At 39.3% G+C, this 23,931-nt stretch overlaps 1 protein-coding gene across 1 annotated transcript in view; it reads left to right on the top strand.

Annotated features, from left to right (window-relative positions):
* The window catches only part of COL25A1 (collagen type XXV alpha 1 chain), a 523,121-nt gene that overhangs the window by 488,248 nt on the left and 10,942 nt on the right, over window positions 1–23,931 (top strand). Inside the window, exons 31-34 of the mRNA XM_074396556.1 lie at window positions 3,725–3,778; window positions 17,629–17,682; window positions 19,436–19,462; window positions 20,429–20,482. Of these exons, the coding sequence (XP_074252657.1) occupies window positions 3,725–3,778; window positions 17,629–17,682; window positions 19,436–19,462; window positions 20,429–20,482 (189 nt within the window). The remainder of the gene's footprint in view (window positions 1–3,724; window positions 3,779–17,628; window positions 17,683–19,435; window positions 19,463–20,428; window positions 20,483–23,931) is intronic.

Genomic DNA, 23,931 nt, shown 5'->3' with positions numbered 1-23,931 from the left:
ATTTTTAAATCATACACTATCTATGAGTAGCCTAGAGTTCAAAGTAAAGAAAAGCATTCATTGTCTGACAACACTAGATTTTTAAAGTTATTTTCCCAGTCAGGCTTTGATGCAAAGATTATTTGAAGGAATTGACAAACAATTTAGTTTGGAAGTTATTTTTTGCTCACCCTCACAATTTGTTTTCTGGCTTTTTCCCTTTCCTAGAAGTCCCTCTAGTGGAAAGTAATGTGAACAGTAGGAACCATCCAGAAAACCATGAGTAATTGTGGATGTAAATTCCACCAAGAGTCATCCTAACATGTGAAAACCCTGCATTTGTTATTCATAAACACTATTTTAACAAGTATAACCAGAGCTCTTTTTCCTCTTCTGAAATGCTAAATTTGATTATTATAATGAGCCCTTTCTTAGGAAATTGCTATTCTTTTCTCTTCAGAACCTAAAGAAATATATGGTGAATAGCAGTCTTGAGAAAACGAATTTCATATGGAAAATAGATAAAGCCTGTGACTGTTACGAGTAACTGCTTTGTAGCTCAGTTTATACACTTCATTATCTTGATTTCTAAATAAGAATGTCAAATAGAAATGTCATTAAAATGCCATCATCTGTGGGGTGTTTGTCATGTGGTTTGTTTTTTTTTTAACTAACAATTTGTAGCAATGTGATATTCATCCCAGAACCCTGTAACTGCATATTATGTTGTTTGAAGTGTTACATTTGTTCATCAGTACCTCATACTAATCTCTGTTCTTGTCATTCGTGTTACACCCACCAACCCTGCTACCAACCAAATCACACAGGGAGCATCTGGCTTAGACGGAAAGCCAGGATCCCGGGTGAGTCAGTCGCTCGTCTTGTTCTGACATGTTTTGTGGATGTGGATCATGTGCTTCAGGATAGACCCTTTGCTCTGTGTCCTCTCATTAAATGGTGAGGGAGTACTTAGAGCTGGAGTAAGAGGAGAAGGTGGACAAAGATGGTGGCAAAAAGGGGAAAGCTGGACAGAGGACGGTTGCAACTCTGGAGATCAGCGAAACTGCCAGAATATCTTTTTGAAGCCCATGTTCAAGTCCGGATAATTTGCTAGGTGGGAAGAATGACCAGACTAATTGGCTTTATTGTCTTAGAATCCCAGCTGAATCTTTCCAGAACCAATAGGCAAGCCCTACAATTTCATAAGAGAGGCCCTCTGAAGAGATTAAAATAATGTGAAATTATTTTAACTTGCTTTTCCTTTTAGACTTACGTCCATTTTACACATGTGGCTTCTTCCTTGGCACTAACTTTCGATTTCTGTTCATAGAAATGACTTGTCTGTCTTCTGTCATTTTGTCTTTTTTCTTTAGTTCTTATCAGCTCCAGCTCTTAAACTTCAGCGACAGATACTTAGTATTTAGAAGTCTTCTGAAGGTGAACTTTGAATTCAGGCAGTAAGAAAAAGATCAGTTAAGCTGATGAGAATTCAGCAACATTAGAATGAGTTTAAAATTCTGAATTCTTTCTTATCCTAAGGCTCTAATAGAATAAACCAGAATAGTAGAACAGAAATGGAATACTAAAGAAAAATTATGCTGGAATAGTTCCTACATTTGCAAATATTGTAATCAATTGTTTGTGAATCTAAGCATAGTTATCCTGGAAATGAGCAAATGTACTTGAAGTCCTGGCTATAGTTTTAAGAATCTCGGCCGGGCACGGTGGCTCAAGCCTGTTATCCCAGCACTTTGGGAGGCCGAGGTGGGTGGATCACGAGGTCAAGAGATCGAGACCATCCTGGTCAACATGGTGAAACCCCGTCTCTACTAAAAATACAAAAAATTAGCTGGGCATGGTGGCACGTGCCTGTAATCCCAGCTACTCAGGAGGCTGAGGCAGGAGAATTGCCTGAACCCAGGAGGCGGAGGTTGTGGTGAGCCGAGATTGAGCCATTGCACTCCAGCCTGGGTAACAAGAGCGAAACTCCGTCTCAAAGAAAAAACAAAACAAAACAAAAAAACAAAACAAAAAACAACAACAACAACAAAAAAAGAATCTAAGGTTGGGTGCAGTGACTCACGCTTGTTAATTCCAGTACTTTGGGAGGTCGAGGTGGGTGGATCATGAGGTCAGGAGTTCAAGACCAGCCTGGCTAACATGGTGAAACCCCATCTCTACTAAAAATACAAATATTAGCCAGGTGTGGTGGTGGGTGCCTGTAATCCCAGCTACTCGGGAGGCTGTCACTTGAACCCAGGAGGCAGAGGTTGCAGTGAGATGAAATCATGCCATTGCATTCCAGCCTGGATGACAGAGCAAGACTCAGTCTCCAAAAAAAAAAAAAAAAGAAAAGAAATTTCCACCTTTTCAATTCTAAAAACTTATTTCAGGCAGTCATTATTATTTTCACTGGACCTCAGTGTTATTCCATTCATTCAAATATTCTCTCTTCTACCACAGAAATCCTAATCCTGAACTAAGCAGGAGAATAAAAGGCAATTACACCTTTAAGTCATCTTGGCTGCCTGGTTTGTGAGTTAGAAGCTTAGTGACCAGCAACTGCCTCAGAATCTAGAAAAATGATTCCTTTCCTATAAGCCACTGCTGCCCCCAACAGAGCCACAGAGAGTTTGGATTGAACAGTTACACACTGTTTTTACTTACTTAATATTTTTCTTCCATTTGTGTAACTGTTCAAGCCTCTTAAACAGCTGAAAACAAGAGTTTAGAGCCTGCCCAGCTAAGGGTGACAGTGGGCACAGAGAAGGGGCTTGAGGAAGAGGTGACAGGAAGGAAAAACAATTACATTTTTCTTCTTAAGATTATGGGGCAAAGTGAAGATGCTTTATTTATTTATTGAGACAGAGTCTCACTCTGTTGCCCAGGCTGGAGTGCAATGGCATAATCTTGGCTCACTGTAATCTCAGCCTCCTGGGTTCAAGCGATTCTTCTGCCTCAGCCTCCAGAGTAGCTGGGACTACAGGCACCTGCCACAATGCCCAGCTAATTTTTGTGTTTTCAGTAGAGATGGGGTTTCACCATGCTGGCCAGGCTGGTCTCAAACACCTGACCTCAGGTAATCTACCCACCTCAGCTTCCCAAAGTGCTGGGATTACAGGCGTGAGCCACTGCGCAGAGCCAATGATGCTTTCTTTAAGTCAGAGGAAAATACACAATTAAATATGATATGCGGCCGGGCGCGGTGGCTCACGCCTATAATCCCGGCACTTTGGGAGGCCGAGGCGGGTGGATCACAAGGTCAAGAGATCAAGACCATCTTGGTCAGCAAGGTGAAACCCCGTCTCCACTAAAAATACAAAAATTAGCCGGGCATGGTGGTGCACGCCTGTAATCCCAGTTACTCGGGAGGCTGAGGCAGGAGAATTGCTTGAACCCAGGAGGCGGAGGTTGCGGTGAGCCGAGATTGTGCCATTGCACTCCAGCCTGGGTAACAACAGCGAAACTCCGTCTCCAAAAAAAAAAAAAAAAAAAAAAAAAAAAAAAAATGATATGCAGCTTTCTGTGTCCCTTTCATTGAAATATGCAGTTATATAATTCATCCTTTTTGCATGAGTTTCTTGTAAACCACTGGCCTGAAATAATCAAGCGTAAAGCTTTGAAAGGAGATGAGTTGTCTTACTGACATTCTTAGGCACCATTCACCCAGGAAAAATCCAGGATAAATTATAACTGCTATTCTTGCAGCCCTTGTGATATGTCTCATATTATCTTTTTTTTTTAGGGTACAGATGGTCCTATGGGACCCCATGGCCCTGCAGGTCCCAAAGGAGAAAGAGTAAGTTGTTGCTGAGATTATTAAGCTGTGTACTAAAGAAAACACAGAGTATGACTTTTCCATACTAGTTGAACTGTTCATTTTTCAGAAGAAATAAAGGGCTATCTAATACTAAATAAAAATAGATACCATCCTAAGTTCTATTCAGAGTCCTAATATTGAGAGAAGAAAACCACAGAGCATAAAATAAAACATGGCTGCCTTAATAAAAACAATACATTCATTTACATAGCTCAAATAAATAGTTCAGATGATTCTTCCTTTACCCATAAGGAAGATATTTTCATTTGGCCTTCATCCAGAAAGTCGAAGTCAATGGAACTAAAATTTCCAGGAGTATGTATTCTGGTTGATAATCTTTTATATAAAGCTACTGTAGTCATTCAGACTAGGTTATAACTTTTTTTCAAAGGAAATTATGAACCTTAAGTATTATTTTCCTAAAGGATAGGCTGTTTTTCTTTAACCATAAGGAAATAATTCAGTGCATTATAAAACAAAAACCTTTCACTAACCTCTCTATTGCTAAGCCATGTTTCCATATCTTTTGGGGAGGGGGGGAAATGACATTCAGAATGGAAGATAAATATCTGACACAAAGAAATGTACTGCAGAATCATCAGCTGGTCGTCTGTCTGGGACGTTCTCTCTCTCTTCTCTTCCTCCCACTTTTTCTTTTCCTCACCTTGGAAATCTTAGAAGTATTTTTGTGTGTCTGAGTGGAATTATGTCATCAATTTCCCTACCATCTAGGACAGGATATAAAGAAAGTATTTTAATGGGGAGGGCTTCAAAACGTTAGAATGATTCACTGTGCAATTTTGTGGTCTTTTAAAAACTAGATAGATTTTCAACAGTCTGGGTAATTTGCTTTCAAAAAAAAAAAGAGGCCCAGTAGTGATTTCTTTGCCATGCCTTCTGGTTCCATAATTCTGTGTTGTGTATAGTGATCTCGTTCATTCAGGAAATATTTATCAAATGCTACTATGTACAAAGTGTGGTATTACTCCTTGTGTGAAATGGAAACACTCTCTTCCCATTTAGGTCAAGCCTATTTTGCTAATTTGCTTCAGTACATTGAACAATACCATTATGATTAATCATCTCCTGATATTTTACTAATATTTACAAATATATACTGAATGCTGCAAAGAAAGCAACTATTCTTCCTGACCTAGAAGAGTTTGCAATATAATTGCAAAGAAAAAAAATGCATACAGGAAATAACCAGAGAATGAGGCCAAAATAATACAAACAGTAGAATCTGTACAGTGATGAAGATTGGCTTTATCCAAGAATGTTTGTAAAAGGAGATGAGTTCTAAGGGAACATAGAATCTGAATTTGCAATTGTCATATTTCTAAGATCAAGCCAACGACTTCTGAAGATCATCTTAATTAAAAATATTTAAAAGCTAAAAGTCTCAATGCTTCTGACGGAGATTGGCTTTCAAGCATTGTATGAAGAAACTCAGCCCATGTACTAAAAATGGAGCAGCAAATCTCAGGCAGTCTTTTGGCAGAGTGCCCTGGGGCTCATGAGGGTTTGCCGTGTGGTAAATCAGCTGCTACTTCCGATAGCTCTGCAATGTCACAAGAGTATCAGGTCTCAGTGCTGGAGTAGAATTAGCCAGAAGAGCAAACGAAATTGCTAAGAATTTTGAAGGCATAGTTTTAGTCAAATGGTGTGCAGTGTGAAGTGTTGCTCTTGTATTTACTCAGCATGTTAACTATCTTAACTGGATCATGTATCAGTACTCTCCAAGTGCCCCTCACTGGAAGTGCTAAACTGGAGTGTGATTCTCAGAGTTAATTGATGGAGGTACCATCTGGACTCTCTTGAAAAAGTTTCAATTTTAAAGAAGTCAGAAACAGCAAAAGGAGGCATTCTAGAATAATACCTTAGTGTTGACGTCTAGAGCTTTTGCTCTTCTTTGCCTTTCCGTTGAAATTAGAACAACCTAAAAGAAACCACACATTTGTCAGGCAGTGTTATTCAAACATTTTCAAATGTATGACTGACAGCGTGAATATTCCACTCTGCAAGCACCTGATGCTCCCTACCTTGGCTGATTTCTTCATTTGGCTTTGGAACTCTATAGTGTGTTAAGTTTGAGAGGTTGAAAAACACTTTGGAATTGCTTAATCCAGGTAAAGCAGTTGCACATTCAAATCCCTGTGTTAATCTTTCATTCCTAAAAGTTTTCAAGCTGGAATCATTAGAATGCTTTTGGCTGTGATAGAACCCAAATTCAAAATGGCTTACGCAATAAAGAAATATATTGTTTTATATAAGAAAATATTTAAAGGAGGACTCAAGGTTTTGCCTGGGGGCCGTTTTCCACATGTTGGCTTTGTCTTCTGACGATAGACAAGCTGCCCACAGTGGTCCAAGCATCCTCTCTCGTGAGACACTGGCAGAGAACAGAGAGACTACCCCCATGTCTCTTCCTGAGCAGGGAGGAAGCTTCCACAGAGCTTCTCGGCTGATACCCCTGACACCTCCTTTGCCAGAGATGGGTCAGCTGTCCATTTCTGAGACGGTCACTGGCAAGAGAAATGGAACTGCCATTAATAGCTTGAAGTAATTATTTGGGGTGGGCTGTTCTAGAAGAGGAGTTTCACAAACAACTGTCTTAGTGACAGCTTTATTTGAATAAGCCATAATATATTTGTTTTAAGAATAAGACAAAGCCAAGATTCCTAGGGGAGAAGGGAGTGGTTATATCAAAATAATCTGTGGAGACTTTTCCAATTAGGCCCACCCTAAGCTGTAGAGTTATTTCAAACTAGACATGGTCCAGTTTTTGTGGCTCTTCCCTTAAAACCATCACCTCCCACTACACACACACACACACACACACACACTCACCCGCTACTGATTATTTTGTTTCATTTTTTAGAGATAGGGTCTCACCTTGTTGCCCAGGCTGCTCTCAAACTCCTGGCCTCAAATGATCCTTCTGCCTTGAACTCCCAAAGTGCTGATATTGCAGGCGTAAGCCACCACACCTGTCCCTTTCTCCATTCTCAACCGGATTGGTATTTCACTATTAAGTCCTATGCTATAGATATTTTTTATAGATGCCTCTTAACAAGTTAAGGTAATTCCCTTCTTAAAAAAATGTTTAATGTTTTATTTAAAATCTGGTCACTCTGTTGAGTACAATTGCTTCTGCTTTAGTTATTACTAAAGGTAGTAACTGAAAATAAAATAAAAATAAAATAAATATAATAAAAGCTTGAATTTTTATATTTATTTTCAGTAATCTCACTTGTGTTACATTGCCTTTAGGTGACAGTGTTAATTCATTTCACTGACCCCTCAAATTTAGATAAAGAAAATGCTAACAGGGACCTGAAATTTGCTCACATGGGAATCTGGAGGAACACAGGCATATCAGGTGGCTCTTGCAGGCACTCTTATCAGCTGAACCTGGCATTTTGCCATGAAAAAATATTTGCTGCCTTTAAACTCCTTCAGGGGTATGATAAAAGGAGATAAGATTTTCTGTTTGGCTACTCATATAAAATCACTATTACTCCTGAAGTTTCCAACTAAATACTGACAAACACTTAAATTTGGAGATGGCACAGAAGAAAACACCATTTGAAATACAGAACATCTTTCATTATTATCACAATTATTTTATTCACAAGACTAAGTCCTATAACATTTATTCTTTATAAGCATTCAAGAATATCATATAAGCTGGGGAAAGCTATTCTATTTAAATAGGCACTTGGAAAGAGAGTGAGGGAGATAACATATACCTTCTTTATGTAACATTCAGAAGGGTTGAGAGCTTTTAAACCCTCTTTTTCAAGCCAGGTGCAGTGACTCACAACTGTAATCCCAGCACTTTGGAAGGCTGAGGTGGGTGGATAACCTGAGGTCAGGAGTTCAAGACCAGCCTGACCAACATGGTAAAACCCTGTCTCTACTAAAAATACAAAATTAGCTGGGCATGGTGGCACACAACTGTAATCCCAGCTACTCAGGAGACTGAGGCACAAGAATTGCTTGAACCCAGGAGGTGGAGGTTACAGTAAGCCGAGATCATGCCACTGCACTCTAGCCTGGGCAATAGAGCAAGATTCTGTCTCAAAAAAAATCATAATAAAAATAAAAAACAAATCCTCTTTATCTGAAAGGAAGCAAACTGTGTACATAATTATACAGATTTTCTTTGATTCATTCATTCACCAAACATTTACTGAAGTGCCAAACACTATTCTAAGCTACGGGGATGCTACAGGGAACAACAAAGCTAGAGGTCCCAGAACCCTCATGTGCATATTCTAGTAAGAGTAGCAGAGAATAAACAGGTCATAAGCTTTATGTGTCTTCTGGTGTCTAAGGGCTGTGAAATAAAATATAGCTGGGGATAGGAAGTAGGCAATTGAGGAAGGGCTTCCCTGAAGAATTTTTTTTTTGATAAAAGAGGAAAAGGCACTTCAGGCCAAGCGCTGTGGCTCACGCCTGTAATCCCAACACTTTGAGAGTCTGAGGTGGGAGGATTGCTTGAGGCCCAGAGTTGAAGACCAGCCTGGACAACACAGTAAGACCTCCATCTCCACAAATAATTTAAAAACTAGCTGAGCATAGTGGTGTATGCCTGTAGTCCTAGCAATTCAGGAGGTTGAGCTGAGAGGATCGCTTAGGCCCAAGAGTTTGAGGTTTCAATGAGCCATGATTGTGCCACTGCATTCCAGCTGGATGAAAGAGGGAGACCCTCTCTCAAAAAAAAAAAAAAAAGGCACCTTTATGCTAAAAACTCTCAATAAACTAGGTATCAGTGGAATTTATCTCAAGACAATAAGTTATTTATGACAAACCCACAGCCAATATCATACTAAATAGGCAAAAACTGGAAGCATTCCTTTTGAAAGTAGGCACAAGACAACGATGCCAACTCTCATCACTCCTATTCAGCATAGTATTAGAAGTTCTGGCCAGGGCAATCAGGGAAGAAAAAGAAAGATAGTGTATTCAACTAGGAAAAGATGAAGTCAAATTGTCTGTACTTGCAGATGACATGATTTATATTTAGAAGACCCCATCATCTCAGCCCAGACTCTCCTTAAGCTGATAAGTGACTTCAGCAAAGTCTTAGGATACAAAATCAATGTGCAAAACCCACAAGCATTCCTATACACCAATAACAGACAAACACAGAGCCAAATCATGAGTGAACTCCCATTCACAATTGCTACAAAGAGAATAAAATACCTAGGAATACAACTAACAAGAGATATGAAGGACCTCTTCAAGGAGAACTATAAAACACTGCTCAAGGAAATAAGAGAGGACACAAACAGATGGAAAAACATTCCATGATCGTACTTAAGAAGAACCAATATTGTGAAAATGGCCATACTGCCCAAAGTAATTTATAGATTCAATGCTATCCCCATAAAGCTAACATTGACTTTCTTCACAGAATTGGGAAAAAACCACCTTATAATTCATATGGAACCAAAAAAGAACCTGCATAGCCACGACAATTCTAAGCCCAAAAAAAAAGCCGGAGGCATCACATTACCTGACTTCAAACTATACTACAAGGCTACAGTAATCAAAACATCATGGTACCTCAGAAATAATGCCACATATCCATAATCGTCTGATCTTTGACAAACCTGACAAAAACAAGCAATGGGGAAAGGATTCCCCATTTAATAAATGGTGTTGGGAAAACTGGCTAGCCATATGGGGAAAGCTGAAACTGAATCCCTTCCTTACACCTTATACAAAAATTAACTCCAGATGGGTTAAAGATTTAAACATAAGACCTAACACCATAAAAACCCTAGAAGAAAACCTTGGCAATACCATTCAGAACATAGTCATGGGCAAGGACTTAGAGACCAAAACACCAAAAGCAATGACAACAAAAGCCAAAATAGACAAATGGGATCTAATTAAATTAAATAGCTTCTGCATAGCAAAAGAAACTATCATTAGAGTGAACTGGCAACCAACAGAATGGGAAAAAATTTTTTGCATCTACCTATCTGACAAAGGACTAATATTCAGAATCTACAAAGAACTTTAAAAAAAATTACAAGAAAAAAATAACCCCATCAAAACATGGGTAAAGGATATGAATAGACACTTCTCAAAAGAAGACATTTATGTGGCCAAAAAAACATATGAGAAAAAGTTCATCATCACTGGTCATTAGAGAAATGCAAATTAAAACCACATTGAGATACCATCTCACACCAGCTAGAATGGCGATCATTAAAAAATCAGGAGACAACAGATGCTGGAAAGGATGTGGAAAAAATAGGAATGCTTTCTACACTGTTAGTGGGAATGTAAATTAGTTTAACCATTGTGGAAGACGGTGTGGCAATTCCTCAAGGATCTAGCAATTTGACCCAGCAATTCCATTACTGGGTATATACCCAAATGATTATAAATCATTCTATTATGAAGACACATGCATAAATATGTTTACTGCAGCACTGTTCACAATAGCAAAGACATGGAACCAACCCAAATGCCCATCACTGATAGACTGGATAAAGAAAATGTGGCACATATACACTGTGGAATACCATGCAGTCATAAAAAAGGATGAGTTTGAAGGAGGATCCAAGATGGCCAAATAGGAACAGCTCTGGAGTGCAGTTCCCAGCAAGAACAGCACAGAAGGTGAGTGCTCACTGCATTTCCAAACAAGTTTTCACTGCCACAGACCAGGAGATTCCCAGGCCTAAAAGCACCAAGAGTTTTTACCACGGTGGTTTCTGCCAGTGCCAGGTCAGCACACAGAAACTCACACAAGTCTGGGCAGCTGTTTGTACTGGCACCTCGAACACCTGGGAGACAGAGCCACACATTCAACTGAAAGGGAGGGGGCTGAGACAGGGAGCCGAGTGATCTGGCTCGACGAGTACCACCCACACAAAACAAGCAATCTGAAACACTCTGGATTGAGTTTTGCAGGAAGCACAGCTGGACCCAGGACCGTTCCAGCTCAGTGGGAGTGAGGGCATCCCCCACTACCAAGGCAGTCCGCAACTAAAAGGCAGTTCACACAGCAGCTGGGCAGAGCCTGCGGCAGCTTAGCAACACGTCTGCTGGCAGACTGTGATTATACTACTCCGTACAGGGCAGGGCATCTGTGAAAAAAGGCTGCAGCACAACAGGAACTTATAAATAAAGCTGACCTTCCTAGGACAGAGCACCTGGGAAAAGAGGCGGTTATGAGTTCAGCTACAGCAAACTTAAAGATGACTGCCCAGCGGCTCTGCATGGAACAATGGAGCTCCCAGCACAGCACTTGAGCTCCTATAAGGGACAGACTGTCTCCTCAACCAACTCCCTGACCCCATATACCCAAAGAGATACCTCATAAAGGAGAGCCCAGGCTGATATCTGGTGGGAACCCTTTTTTTTTTTTTTTTTTTTTTTTTTTTGAGACGGAGTTTCGCTCTTGTTACCCAGGCTGGAGTGCAATGGTGCAATCTCGGCTCACCGCAACCTCCGCCTCCTGGGTTCAGGCAATTCTCCTGCCTCAGCCTCCTGAGTAGCTGGGATTACAGGCACGCACCACTATGCCCAGCTAAGTTTTTTTGTATTTTTAGTAGAGACGGGGTTTCACCATGTTGACCAGGTTGGTCTCGATATCTTGACCTCGTGATCCACCCGCCTCGGCCTCCCAAAGTGCTGGGATTACAGGCTTGAGCCACCGCGCCCGGCCGGGAACCCTTTTGAGACGAGGATAGCAGATGAGGAAACCAGTGGCAACCCTTACTGTTCTGCACCCCCTGAGGGTGATCCACAGGCAAGGAAACTCTGGAGTGGAGCTCCAGTGGTCCTGCAGCAGAGGGGCCTGTTAGAAGAAAAACTAAGAAGCAGAAAGAAATAGCTTCAACATCAACAAAAAGGACGTCCACTCAGAGACCCCACCCAAAAGTCACCAACTACAAAGACCACAGGTAGATAAAGCCACTAAGATGGGCAAAGAAACCAGCACAAAGAGGATGAAAACACCAAAAACCAGAATATGTCTCCTCCTCCAAGGGATCACAACTCCTCACCAGCTAGGGATCAAAGATGGATAGAGAATGAATCTGATGAATTGACAGAAACAGGCTTCAGTAGGTGGGTAATAACAAACTTCTCAGAGCTAAAAGAACATGTGCTAACCCAATAGAAAGAAACTAAGAACTTTAAAGAAAGGTTATGTTAGATGGTAACTAGAATAAACAGCTTAGAGAAGAATATAAATGACTTGATAGAGCTGAAAACACAGCACGAGAACTTCATGAAGCATACGCAACTTTCAATAGCAGAATCGACTAAGCAGAAGAAAGGATGTCAGAGATAGAAGATCAACTCAGTGAAATAAAATGAGAAGGCAAGAATAGAGGAAAAAAGAGTGAAAGCAATGAACAAAGCCTCCAAGAAATATGGGATTATGTGAAGAGACCTAATCTACGTTTGATAGGTATACCTGAATGTGACAGAAAGAATGAATCCAACCTGGAAAACACTCTCAAGGATATTATCCAGGAGAACTTCCCCAGCCTAGCAAGTCAGGCCAACATTCAAGTCCAGGAAATACGGAGAACACTACAAAGATATTCCTCAAGAAGAGCAACCCCAAAGCACATAATTGTCAGATTCACCAGGGCTGAAATGAAGGAAAAAATGCTAAGGGCAGCAAGAGAGAAAGGTCAGGTTACCCACAAAGGGAAGCCCATCAGACCCACGGAAGATCTCTCAGCAGAGACCCTACAAGCCAGAACAGACTGGGGACCAATATTCGACATCCTTAAAGAAAATAACTTTCAACCTATAATTTCATGTCCAGCCAAACTAATCTTCATAAGTGAAGGAGAAAGAAAATCCTTTACAAACAAGCAATTGCTGAGAGATTTCATCACCACCAGGCCTGCATCACAAGAGCTCCTGAAAGCAGCAATAAACATAGAAAGGAACAACCAGTACCAGCCACTCCAAAAACATACCAAATGGTAAAGAACATTGACACAATGAAGAAAATGTGTCAACTAATGGGCAAAACATCCAGCTAGCATCAAACTGGCAGGATCAACTTCACACATAACAATATTAATCTTAAATGTAAATGGACTAAATGCCTCAATCAAAAGACACAGACTGGCAAATGGATAAAAATTTAACACCCATTAGTGTACTATATTCAGGAAACCCATCTCACATGCAAGGACACACATAGACTAAAAATAAAGGGATGGAGAAAGATTTATCAAGCAAATGGAGAGAGAAAAAAAAAAGCAGGAGTCACAATCCTAGTCTCTGATAAAATAGACTTTAAACCAACAAAGATCAAAAGAGACAAAGAAGGACATTACATAATGGTAAATGGATCAATACATCAAGAACTAACAATCCTAAATATATACGCACCCAATACAGGAGCATCCAGATACATAAAGCAAGTTCTTAATGACCTAAAAAGAGACTTAGACTCCCACACAATAATAGTGGGAGACTTTAACACTCCACTGTCAATATTAGACTGATCAACAAGACAGAAAATTAACAAGGATATCCAGGACTTGAACTCAGATCTGGACCAAATGGACCTAATAGACATCTACAGAAATCTCCACCCCAAATCCACAGAATATACATTCTTCTCAGCACCACATGGCACTTACTCTAAAATTGACCACATAATTGGAAGTAAATCACTCCTCAGCAAATGCAAAAGAACAGATAGCATAACAAACAGTCTCTCAGACCACAGTGCAATCAAATTAGAACTCAGAATTAAGAAACTTAGAACTGCACAACTTCATGGAAACTGAACAACTGGCTCCTGAATGTTGACTGGATAAACAATGAAATGAAGGCAGAAATAAAGGTGTTCTTTGAAACCAACAAGAATGAAGACTCAACATACCAGAATCTCAGGGACACATTTAAAGCAGTGTCTAGAGAAAAACTTATAGCAATAAATGTACATCAAATAAGTGAGGAAAGATGTAAAATTGACACCCTATTCTCAAAATTGAAAGAGCTGGAAGAGCAAGATAAAAAAAATCTCAAAAGCTAGCAGAAGACAAGAAATAACTAAGATCAGAGCAGAACTGAAGGAGATAGAGACACAAAAACATCCTTTAAAAAAATTAATAAATTCAGGAGCTGGTTTTTTGAAAAGATAAACAAAATAGACTGCTAGCCAGATTAATAAAAAAGAAAAGAGAGAAGAATCAAATAGATGCAATAAAAAATGATAAAGAGGATATCACCACTGACTCCACAGAAATATAAACTACAATCAGAGATTACTGCATACAACTCTATGCACATAAATCAGTAAACCTGGAAGACACAAGTAATTTCCTAAATGCATCCTCCCAAGCTTAAATCAGGAAGAAGTTGAAACCTTGAACAGACCAATAACAAGGGCTGAAGTTGAGGCAGCAATTAATAGCCTACCAACCAAATTCAGCTGTGAACCCAAAGAATTTAGTTGGGTTCACAGCTGAATTCTACCAGCTGAACAAAGAGGAGCTGGTACCATTCCTTCTGAAACTATTCCAAACAATACAAAAAGAGGGACTCCTTCTCAAATCATTTTATGAGACCAATATCATCCTGATACCAAAACCCAGCAGACTCAACAAAAAAAGAAAACTTCAGGCCAATATTCATGGTGAACATAGATGCAAAAATCTTCAATAAAATATGGGCAAACCAATTGAAACAGCACATCAAAAAGCTTATCCTACTTATCACAATCAAGTAGGCTTCATCCCGGGGATGCAAGGCTGGTTCAACATATGCAAGTCTATAAACGTAATCCACCTCATAAACAGAACCAAAGACAAAAACCACACGATTATCTCAATAGATGCAGAGAAGGCCTTTCACAAAATTCAACCGCCCTTTATGCTAAAAACTCTCAATAAACTAGGTATCAAAGGAACATATCTCAAAATAATAAAAGCTATTTATGACAAACCTACAGCCAATATCATACAGAATGGGCAAAAACTGGAAGCATTCCTTTGAAATCCGGTACTAGACAAGGATGCTCTATGTCGCCACTCCTATTCAATATAGTATTGGAAGTTCTAGCCAGAGCAATTAGGAAAGAAAAAAAAAGGTATTCAGTTAGGAAAAGAGGAAGTCAAATTGTCTCTGTTTGCAGATGGCATGATTGTATATTTAGAAGACCCTATCATCTCAGCCCAAAATATCCTTAAACTGATAAGCAACTTCAGCAGAGTCTCAGGATACAAAATCAATGTGCAGAAATCACAAGCATTTCTATACACCAAAAAGAGACTAACAGAGAGCCAAATCATGAGCAAACTCCCATTCACAATTGCTACAAAGAGAGTAAGATACCTAGGAATACAACTAACGAAGGAGGTAAAGGACCTCTTCAAGGAGAACTATAAACCACTGCTCAAGGAAATAAGAGAGGACACAAACAGACAGAGAAACATTCCATACTCATGGTTAAGAGAGAATCAATATTGTGAAAATAGCCATACTGCCCAAAGTAATGTATAGATTCAATGCTGTCCCCATCAAGCTACCAATGACCTTCTCCACAGGACTGGAAAAAACTACCTTAAACTTCGTATGGAGCCAAAATAGAGCCCGTATAGCCAATACAATCCTAAGCAAAAAGAACAAAGCCAGAGGCATAACACTACTTGATTTCAAACTATGCTACAAGGCTACAGTAATCAAAACAGCATGGTACTGGTACCAAAACAGAGATATAGACCAGTGGAACAGAAAAGAGGTCCTGGAGGCAATGCCACACATCTACAACCATCTGATCTTTGATAAACCTGACAAAAACAAGCAATGGAGAAAGTATTCCCTGTTTAATAAATGGTGATGGGAAAACTGGCTAGCCATGTGCAGAAAGCAGAAACTGGACCCCTTCTTGACACCTTACACTAAAATTAACTCCAGGGATTAAAGATTTAAACATAAGACCTAATACCATAAAAACCCTAGAAGAAAACCTAGGCAAAACCATTCAGGACATAGGCATAGGCAAAGACTTCACAACTAAAAACATCAAGAGCATTGGCAATAAAAGCCAAAATCCACAAATGGGACCTAATTAAACTCCAGAGCTTCTGTACAGCAAAAGAAACAATCATTAGAGTGAACCGGCAACCAACAGAATGGGAAAAAATGCAATCTACCCATCTGACAAAGGGCTAATATCCAGAATCTACAAAGAACTAAAACAGATTTACAAGAAAAAAACAAACCCGTCTAAAAGTGGGCGAAGGATGTGAACAGACTTTTTTCAAAAGGCATATATGAAGCCAACAAACATAGTAAAAAATGCTCATCATCACTGATTATTAGAGAAATGCAAATCAAAACCACATTGAGATACCACCTCATGCCAGTTAGAATGGCGCTCATTAAAAAATCTGGAGACAACAGATGCTGGAGAGGACGTGGAGAAATAGGAACACTTTTACACTGTTGATGGGAGTATAAACTCCCACCATTGCGGAAGTTCAACCATTGTGGAAAACAGTGTGGTGATTCCTCAAGGACCTAGAAATAGAAATTCCATTTGACCCAGCAATCCCATTACTGGGTATATACCCAAAGGATTATAAATCATTCTACTGTAAAGACACATGCACACGTATGTTCATTGTAGCCCTGCGTACAATAATAGAGACCTAGAATCAGCCCAAATGCCCATCATCAATAGACAGGACAAGGAAAATGTGGCATATATACACCACGGAATACTATGCAGCCATAAAAAACGACGAGTTCATGTCCTTTGTAGGGACATGGATGAATCTGGAAATCATCATTCTCAGCAAACTGACACTAGAACAGAAAATCAAACACTGCATGTTCTCACTCATAGGCGGGTGTTGAACAACGAGAAAACATGAACACAGGGAGGGGAGCATCACAAACAGGTCTGTTGGGGGGGGCAAGGGAGGGATAGTGGGCGGGGTGGGGAAGTTTGGGAGGGATAACATGGGGAGAAATGCCAGATGTAAGTGACGGGGGATGGAGGCAGCAAACCACATTGCCGCGTGTGTATCTATGCAACAATCCTGCATGTTCTGCAAATGTACCCCAGAACCTAAAGTATAGTAAAATAAATAAATAAAAATTTAAAAAAGGATTAGTTCATGTGTCCTTTGCAGGGACATGGATAAAGCTGGAAACCATCATTCTCAGCAAACTGACACAAGAACAGAAAACCAAACACCACATGTTCTCACTCATAAGTGGATGTTTAACAATGAGAACATATGGACATGGGGGCGGGGGAAACATCACACACTGGGGCATGTTGGGGGTTGGGGGTCTAGAAAGGGATAGCTGGGGGTGGGGGGCTAGGAGAGGAATAGCATTAGGAGAAATACCTAATGTAAATGATGGGGTGATGGATGGCAAGTAAATACCTATGGCAAGCATATACCCATGTAATAAATCTGCATGTTCTGCCCATGTACCCCAGAACTTAAAGTATAATTTAAAAAAAGAAAAGGCAATTTATTTTTACATTTAAGGGTGCTAACAACATAGTAACAAATACATGTTTAACACTAATGCCAAAGAAACCCAAGTATGGCATCTGAGATATGCAAATGCTTTCTCACAGCTGGGCAGCGGCAATCTTCTGCTGCCTCTATTTCAAAGGTGATTTAGTAAAAGATGCTTCTGTGCATTACTTTCCAACTGTCACTGGAAGTGACTCTCTAAGAGCCTAAATCTTTGAGATTTTCATAGAATGGTCCTTGACATAGAGGCTTTATACACAGGGCATGAGAGAAAGTGTGTGAATGTAGGTGCATGTGATTTGAACTTTCTACTTTTCATTTTAGGGCGAAAAAGGAGCTGTGGGAGAGCCCGGACCGAGGGGGCCCTATGGGCTGCCTGTGAGTTCCCAGTCGCATGCGCGTCCCCACCTCCTGCATGCATAGCTGACCAGTCACTGACACGGTTAACCCTTCCTTTGTGGGGCAGACTCATGTTAGACAAGAAAACAACAGTCCACTAATGATCTATGATGCCAGCAATTCCATGTCCTTCACAAACAGGTTATACTCAGTCTCTCGCCCACTCATCACATACAGACCCATATCCAGTCACTTCACGAGATTGAGAGGATCAAAGACTGTCTCTAGAATAAACTATTAAGCCAAGAACAGGACTCTGACTGTCAGAAGATGCCCTCCCTACGTCTTACTGGACACTCATAACTGGCACTTCCTTGAAAGGTCACTGGATCCAAAAATGGCTGTGGAAGCTTCATTGAAAACAGCCTTCTTCAGACTTTATCTGTTCCTATAGGCTATTTACTAAAATGAGACTTGCTACTAAAAATTATTCCCCAAATTAAATTGATATTTATGATGATGTTTTTCTAAATAACTGTGATGACAAGTGATGTTCAGAACATAGAACATTGATAGTGTTCTATCTTCTAAAAATTCTTTTTATTATTATTTTTGAAATGGAGTCTCACTCTTTTGCCCAGGCTGGTGTGCAGTGGCACAATCTCAGCTCACTGCAACCTCCACCTCCTGGGTTCAAGCATTTCTCCTGCTTTAGTCTCCTGAGTAGCTGGGACTACAGGCATGTGCCACCATGCTGGCTAATTTTTGTGTTTTTAGTAGAGACAGGGATTTTCACTATCTTGGCCAGGCTAGTCTTGAACTCCTGGCCTCAAGTGATTCACCCACTTTGGCCTCCTAAAGTGCAAGGATTACAGGTGTGAGCCACTGCACCCAGCCTGAAAATTCTTAATTACACAGAATTGAAATTAAGACCTCTGGTTTGCTTTTAAAATATTATCTTGGGAAGAATTATAATTGATTCATTAAGACAGGGTAGGACTACAGTAAAAGAATATGTTGCATTAAGAATTTTAACCTTTTCGTATTTCCCGTATGCTTTTTAGGAATTGAAATAATAAACATAAACCATGATTACCTCAGTGCTAAAGGAAAAAAAAAGATGCTGATTTTGAAATAGGTTTCAAAATCTAATTGACGGAATCAAACTAGCCTCTTGTGAACTTTGGATGGATCCATAGTATGACACAATAGGGTCATCACTGTGATCATCTGCACGCACTATGGGAGTGAATTTATCATTCTTGCCTAATAGTCTTACGACTTTAAAAATATATATTTGGGATTATTCATTTACAAAGCTTACTTAAAAAAAAATTTTAAGTTGCAACCTTCAAACCCTTCATACACAGTGTGCACATCTAGCCAAATTAAAACTGTACTTAACAGGAAACAGTTTCTATATTCTTTACTCATTTATGAGCTAACTACTAAGTTATCAAATTAAAGTAGCATTGATTCACATCCCCTATTAGTGCTGGTGTGTTTTTAAATTGACTAACCAGTATTTTTGCTTTTAACTTAACTCTTGGACTGATAACTTAGTTACCAACCCTTAAACATCAGCAAAACATTAGACTATTTAACCCAATATATAAAATTTTAATTACCCTTAGTTGCAACACTAACAGCCACTAATCCATAGAAATCTTTTTCACATTTCTGAAGTCGTCATTCTAGTACTAGTGTTGCATGTTCAGACAGCCTTAAATCAAGCAATAACCTATTCATAAAACTTAGCAACACTAATGTAGCTACTATGGTTCTTTGGCAGGGGAAGGATGGAGAGCCTGGTCTTGATGTAAGTAATAAGTACAATAAACATCATCCTATTATAATAGATGTTGGTGGTCTCCATCATCAATAACAGAAAGAATACTTATTTTTTTCTGTGCATATAGGTATGCATAGAACATATATTGCTGTGCATGTAAACAGCAATATAAAATATACACTAGTGTTCACATGAGATAAACAGAAAAGCAAAAAACACAATTATCTTGTAGAAAATTAGTAACTGGTAGTGGATGGTGGCAGTTTAAAATACTTTCCCAAATTAAGGGTTCTCTTAACATCAGCATGACCTATTTATGAAAAATATGCATAAACTCAATATCCCTCTCATATGCTATCCTTAGGGAATGGTGTATGTTTTTTTCTCAAAGCAGTTATGCAATATTTTTTCCTTTTAGCATTTAGTCTCTATATATCTTATGCTAACATGATCCCGTGAAAATATGTCAAGTCATATGTCAAAAGTAAATGCCTCTAGAAACAATCACTGCTCATCCTGGATTACATGAATAATGAGAATACCAAAAGTAATACTTACTGTTTATGAGCACCTGTTATGGGCAGGCATCATTCTGGTACTTTGTAGTATATCATCACATTTCACATTCACAACAGCTGCCTGGTAGATATCATTAACCTCATTTTACAGTCAAGGGAGTCAAGTGCAGAGCGGTAAGTGATTTGCCCAAGTCCGCACAAATCAGTGAACTTGCCAGAATTCAAAATAATATCCTGGTATTCTTTCCTCTCTGTATTTCTGAAAGGAAAAGCAAGAAACCTGTTGTGTCTAGATAATGGAGACATTAGAAAACAGGTATTTCTCGGCACCACCTTATTATCTAAATCTTATGACTGGTGTCCCATTTTGTGTTATATTTCAGTTCAGAAATGTAAAATCCTAAAATACGTGTTTCTGTATGATTTTGCCACCATTACACCAATAGATCTTTTTGGTTTGCTTTTTATTTTACAGGGCTTCCCTGGTCCACGGGGTGAGAAGGGTGACCCAGGAGAAAAGGGAGAAAAGGTGACCCCTCCATCCCAGCATGTGCCTTGATTCTTCTCCTGCTGTCTGCTTTGCTGTTCAGCATGCGTGATTCCATTTGACATTTAATCTTTCTCTATCCTGTGCTCCAAAAACATGCTGATGCCCGATATAAAGAATCGGGTCTTCAGAGACGAATGAAGAAGGCTGTACTGCCAGATATAAGCGCACTGCCTGGCATAGAAAAAAATATATTATCCCCAGATATTCAAGCTACAGGTTTTCAAATATCAGACACTAATTGATTGAAAAATGATTTTTGAAAAAAATTTTTTTTAAAAAAAGTAAAATTGAATAGCACAAATCTGCAATAGTATTTGGCAGAGCTCACTGAAGCCTGCAGAGTCAGCATCCACTTATCTTCACTACTTCCTGGTAGAGAAATGGAGATATGTTTTGTACCTTGATATTTTTTATTTGAAAATGGAGAAGCGGTGTGACTGATAACAGTAAATTCATACACAGGACTAGAATTTGCTGTTTTAGATTTAGAGCAAGAGAGATTTTTTAAATGGAGGTATTAGTATATTTTATGAGGTTGATGTTGAAGTTCTATCTCAGAACCGTCAGCTCCATGGTCTTTAGGAGCCAATATCAAGCAATATGGTTTTGTGACTTGAAAGAGAAGTTTGGATTATGGATTTTAAAAGTAATTCATCCCTTTCTTCTCCTTTGTTCTTTTCTCCTCCCTTCCCTCCTTTCCTCTCCCTCGCTCCCTCACTCCCTCTCTCTCTCCCACCCCTTCCCCCGCCCCCACCCCCGCCCCCACCCCCGCCCTTCTCAGTATTTTGCTTGGATCTTTTACTTGGTAGTAGATCTAAGGAGAATTTTTTACACCGGACACAGCAAAAGAAGCCATCAAAAACTCAATCCCTCAATAGAATAGTGAAAATCTTAAAGTGACTGAAACTGTGTTTCACAGCACAAATTTAAACCTGTTCTATTTCTCAGGTTAATTTACGTCCCTGCTCTATTTAGCAGTTTTTATAACCCTATAAAGTTTCTTGAACAGTGACATTAATAGCTGTTGACAAGCAAGGCTAAATGAGTTGTCAAAGATTATTAAGCTTGCAGTGTTAAGTTTTAGGCCTTTAAGCATTGCTTAGACCCTCCCCAACCCATTGGCAAGAGAGCCTGTGTAAGTGGTTATCTGAAAGCCCCATCATCGACACCAGGATCCTCACATTTACTGATCATATGTGCTTTCCCAGGAGCTTTACATATGATAAGTCTTTTAATCCTCATCAAAAGGATGAAAATTACTCGCTGGCTTCAACACTTTTAGTACCTGAAGTTGGCATTATTTTCCCCATTTCACAAGGAAACCGAGGTATAAAAAGTTCTTTTATTCTGAATTGTAAATTCTGACTATAAAATATGTTTTGAGATGAATTGTGCATATAAGTTTTCAGCCCAAGATGAGTGTGTTTTAAAGATTATATGTGGCTGGGTGCAGTGGCTCATGCCTGTAATCTGGGGCTTTGGGAGTCCTAGGTGGGAGGAATGCTTAAGGCCCAGAGTTCAACACCAGCCTGGGCAACATAGCAAGACCCCCATCTCTACTAAAAAATGAAAAACTCGATGGGGCATGATGGCGTGTACCGGTAGTCCCAGCTACTCTAGAGGCTGAGGTGAGATGATCACTTGAACACAGGAGTTTGAGGCTGCAGTGAGCTATGTGCACACCACTATACTCCAGCCTGGGTGATACAACAAGATGCTGTCTCTGAAAAAACTTAAAAGCATTATTTATACATATACATATATATATATATATATATATATATATATATATATATATACACATATACATATATATATATACACACACATACATACACACACACACGTATGTATAAATCTTAATCACTCAAAAACATATTACCAATGGGCATGGTGGCTCATACCTATAATCCCATCACTTTGGGAGGCTGAGGCAGGTGGATCACCTGGAGGTCAAGAGTTTGAGATCAACCCGGCCAACATGGCAAAACCCTATCTCTACTAAAAATACAAAAATTAGCCAGGCGTGGTGGCAGGCACCTGTTAGCCCTGCTACTTGGGAGGCTGAGGCAGGAGAATCGCTTGAACTCAGGAGGCAGAGGTTGCAGTGAGCCGAGATTGCACACCATTGCACTCCAGTCTGGGCAACAAGAGTGAGACTCCATCTCAAAAATAAATAAATAAATTATATGTAATATAACCATTAGGAGGATACTCATGTTTATGAGAAAGAAATTACCAACATTACAGCATATGAAAGCATAAAAGCTAGAAACTTGATCCTCAGAATAATGTTAATCACCAATACAAAAGTATTTCCATGTTCAGCTTCCATGATTACAAGTTTTAAATTTACAAAAATTAGATTCTAAATGAGAATAATTCATGTATATAAGTCTTTGACATGGAAAATAAAAGTTATCAAAAGCTCTTATGTACTCATACCCACAACGACAGATGGTTTTGTATTGCATGGAGAATCAGTACATATGCCATAACAATGCTGATGAATAAGATTGGCACGTTATTCTTCATACTAGTGTTTCTTTCCCATCAAGCTCGAGACTCACTAAAATATTACTGAAAAATGATTCCTATAGCCTGACACAGTAACATTCATAAGACATTTTTCTGTTGAGTTCTTAATCTGTGTTGATTTACCAAATAATGAATTGAATTCTAAAGTAATAATACCCAACACAGCTGGTCTCAGACACACCTATGTGAAGATGATCCACTGCTTTCTGGGAAGGAATAGCTCACCCACACGAGTTTACATCAGTTTTATGTCATGGTACTGAAGTGATTTGTTAAGGAAGGATGTTATCCATCTTGTGTGACTGAGCAACTTACTCCTGAATGCTCCTCCCATCTTACTTCCTATCACAACTGCTCTTATTTCACCTTGGCATCTGGGGTCATCATTGTCTTTTATCATGATCAACCAAGCCACACAGAATGTCTCTTTGCCCCTTATTCAAGAAATTCAAGTGTTTTTGATTCTGAGCCTTCTGATGCAATCTTTTTGGCACACAGGAGATAAATGAGGAGCTTTTGCTCATGCTGTCGGAATGAATGTATTAATTCGAATGTATATCTTGTATATTTCTGTTATGTATATCTCCTTTCACCTGTCAATATTTATGTTGCTTTGCTTCAGAGATTCAGTTTTATTGTAACTCACATCCTGATTGCAGAATGAATACATTTATTTAAGTGTGTATTATATAGGATTTTGAATTCTGCACGGCACCAACTCCCTGTCTATAAATATGCAGAGATACTGATGTTAATATAAAACAGCTGTGGTGCGTTCCTTCCTTCTCCTCCTTTTGCCTCCTTTCCTTAATTCCTCTGGTCCTATGATCCATGTAGATTTCCCACAACCTTTACCTTGATTCCTGAATACTAATTTCCATAGCTACATT

Source organism: Saimiri boliviensis, chromosome 3 (assembly GCF_048565385.1).
Source record: "Saimiri boliviensis isolate mSaiBol1 chromosome 3, mSaiBol1.pri, whole genome shotgun sequence".
Lineage (NCBI taxonomy): Eukaryota > Metazoa > Chordata > Mammalia > Primates > Cebidae > Saimiri > Saimiri boliviensis.
This window is presented reverse-complemented; position numbering and strand designations above follow the sequence as displayed.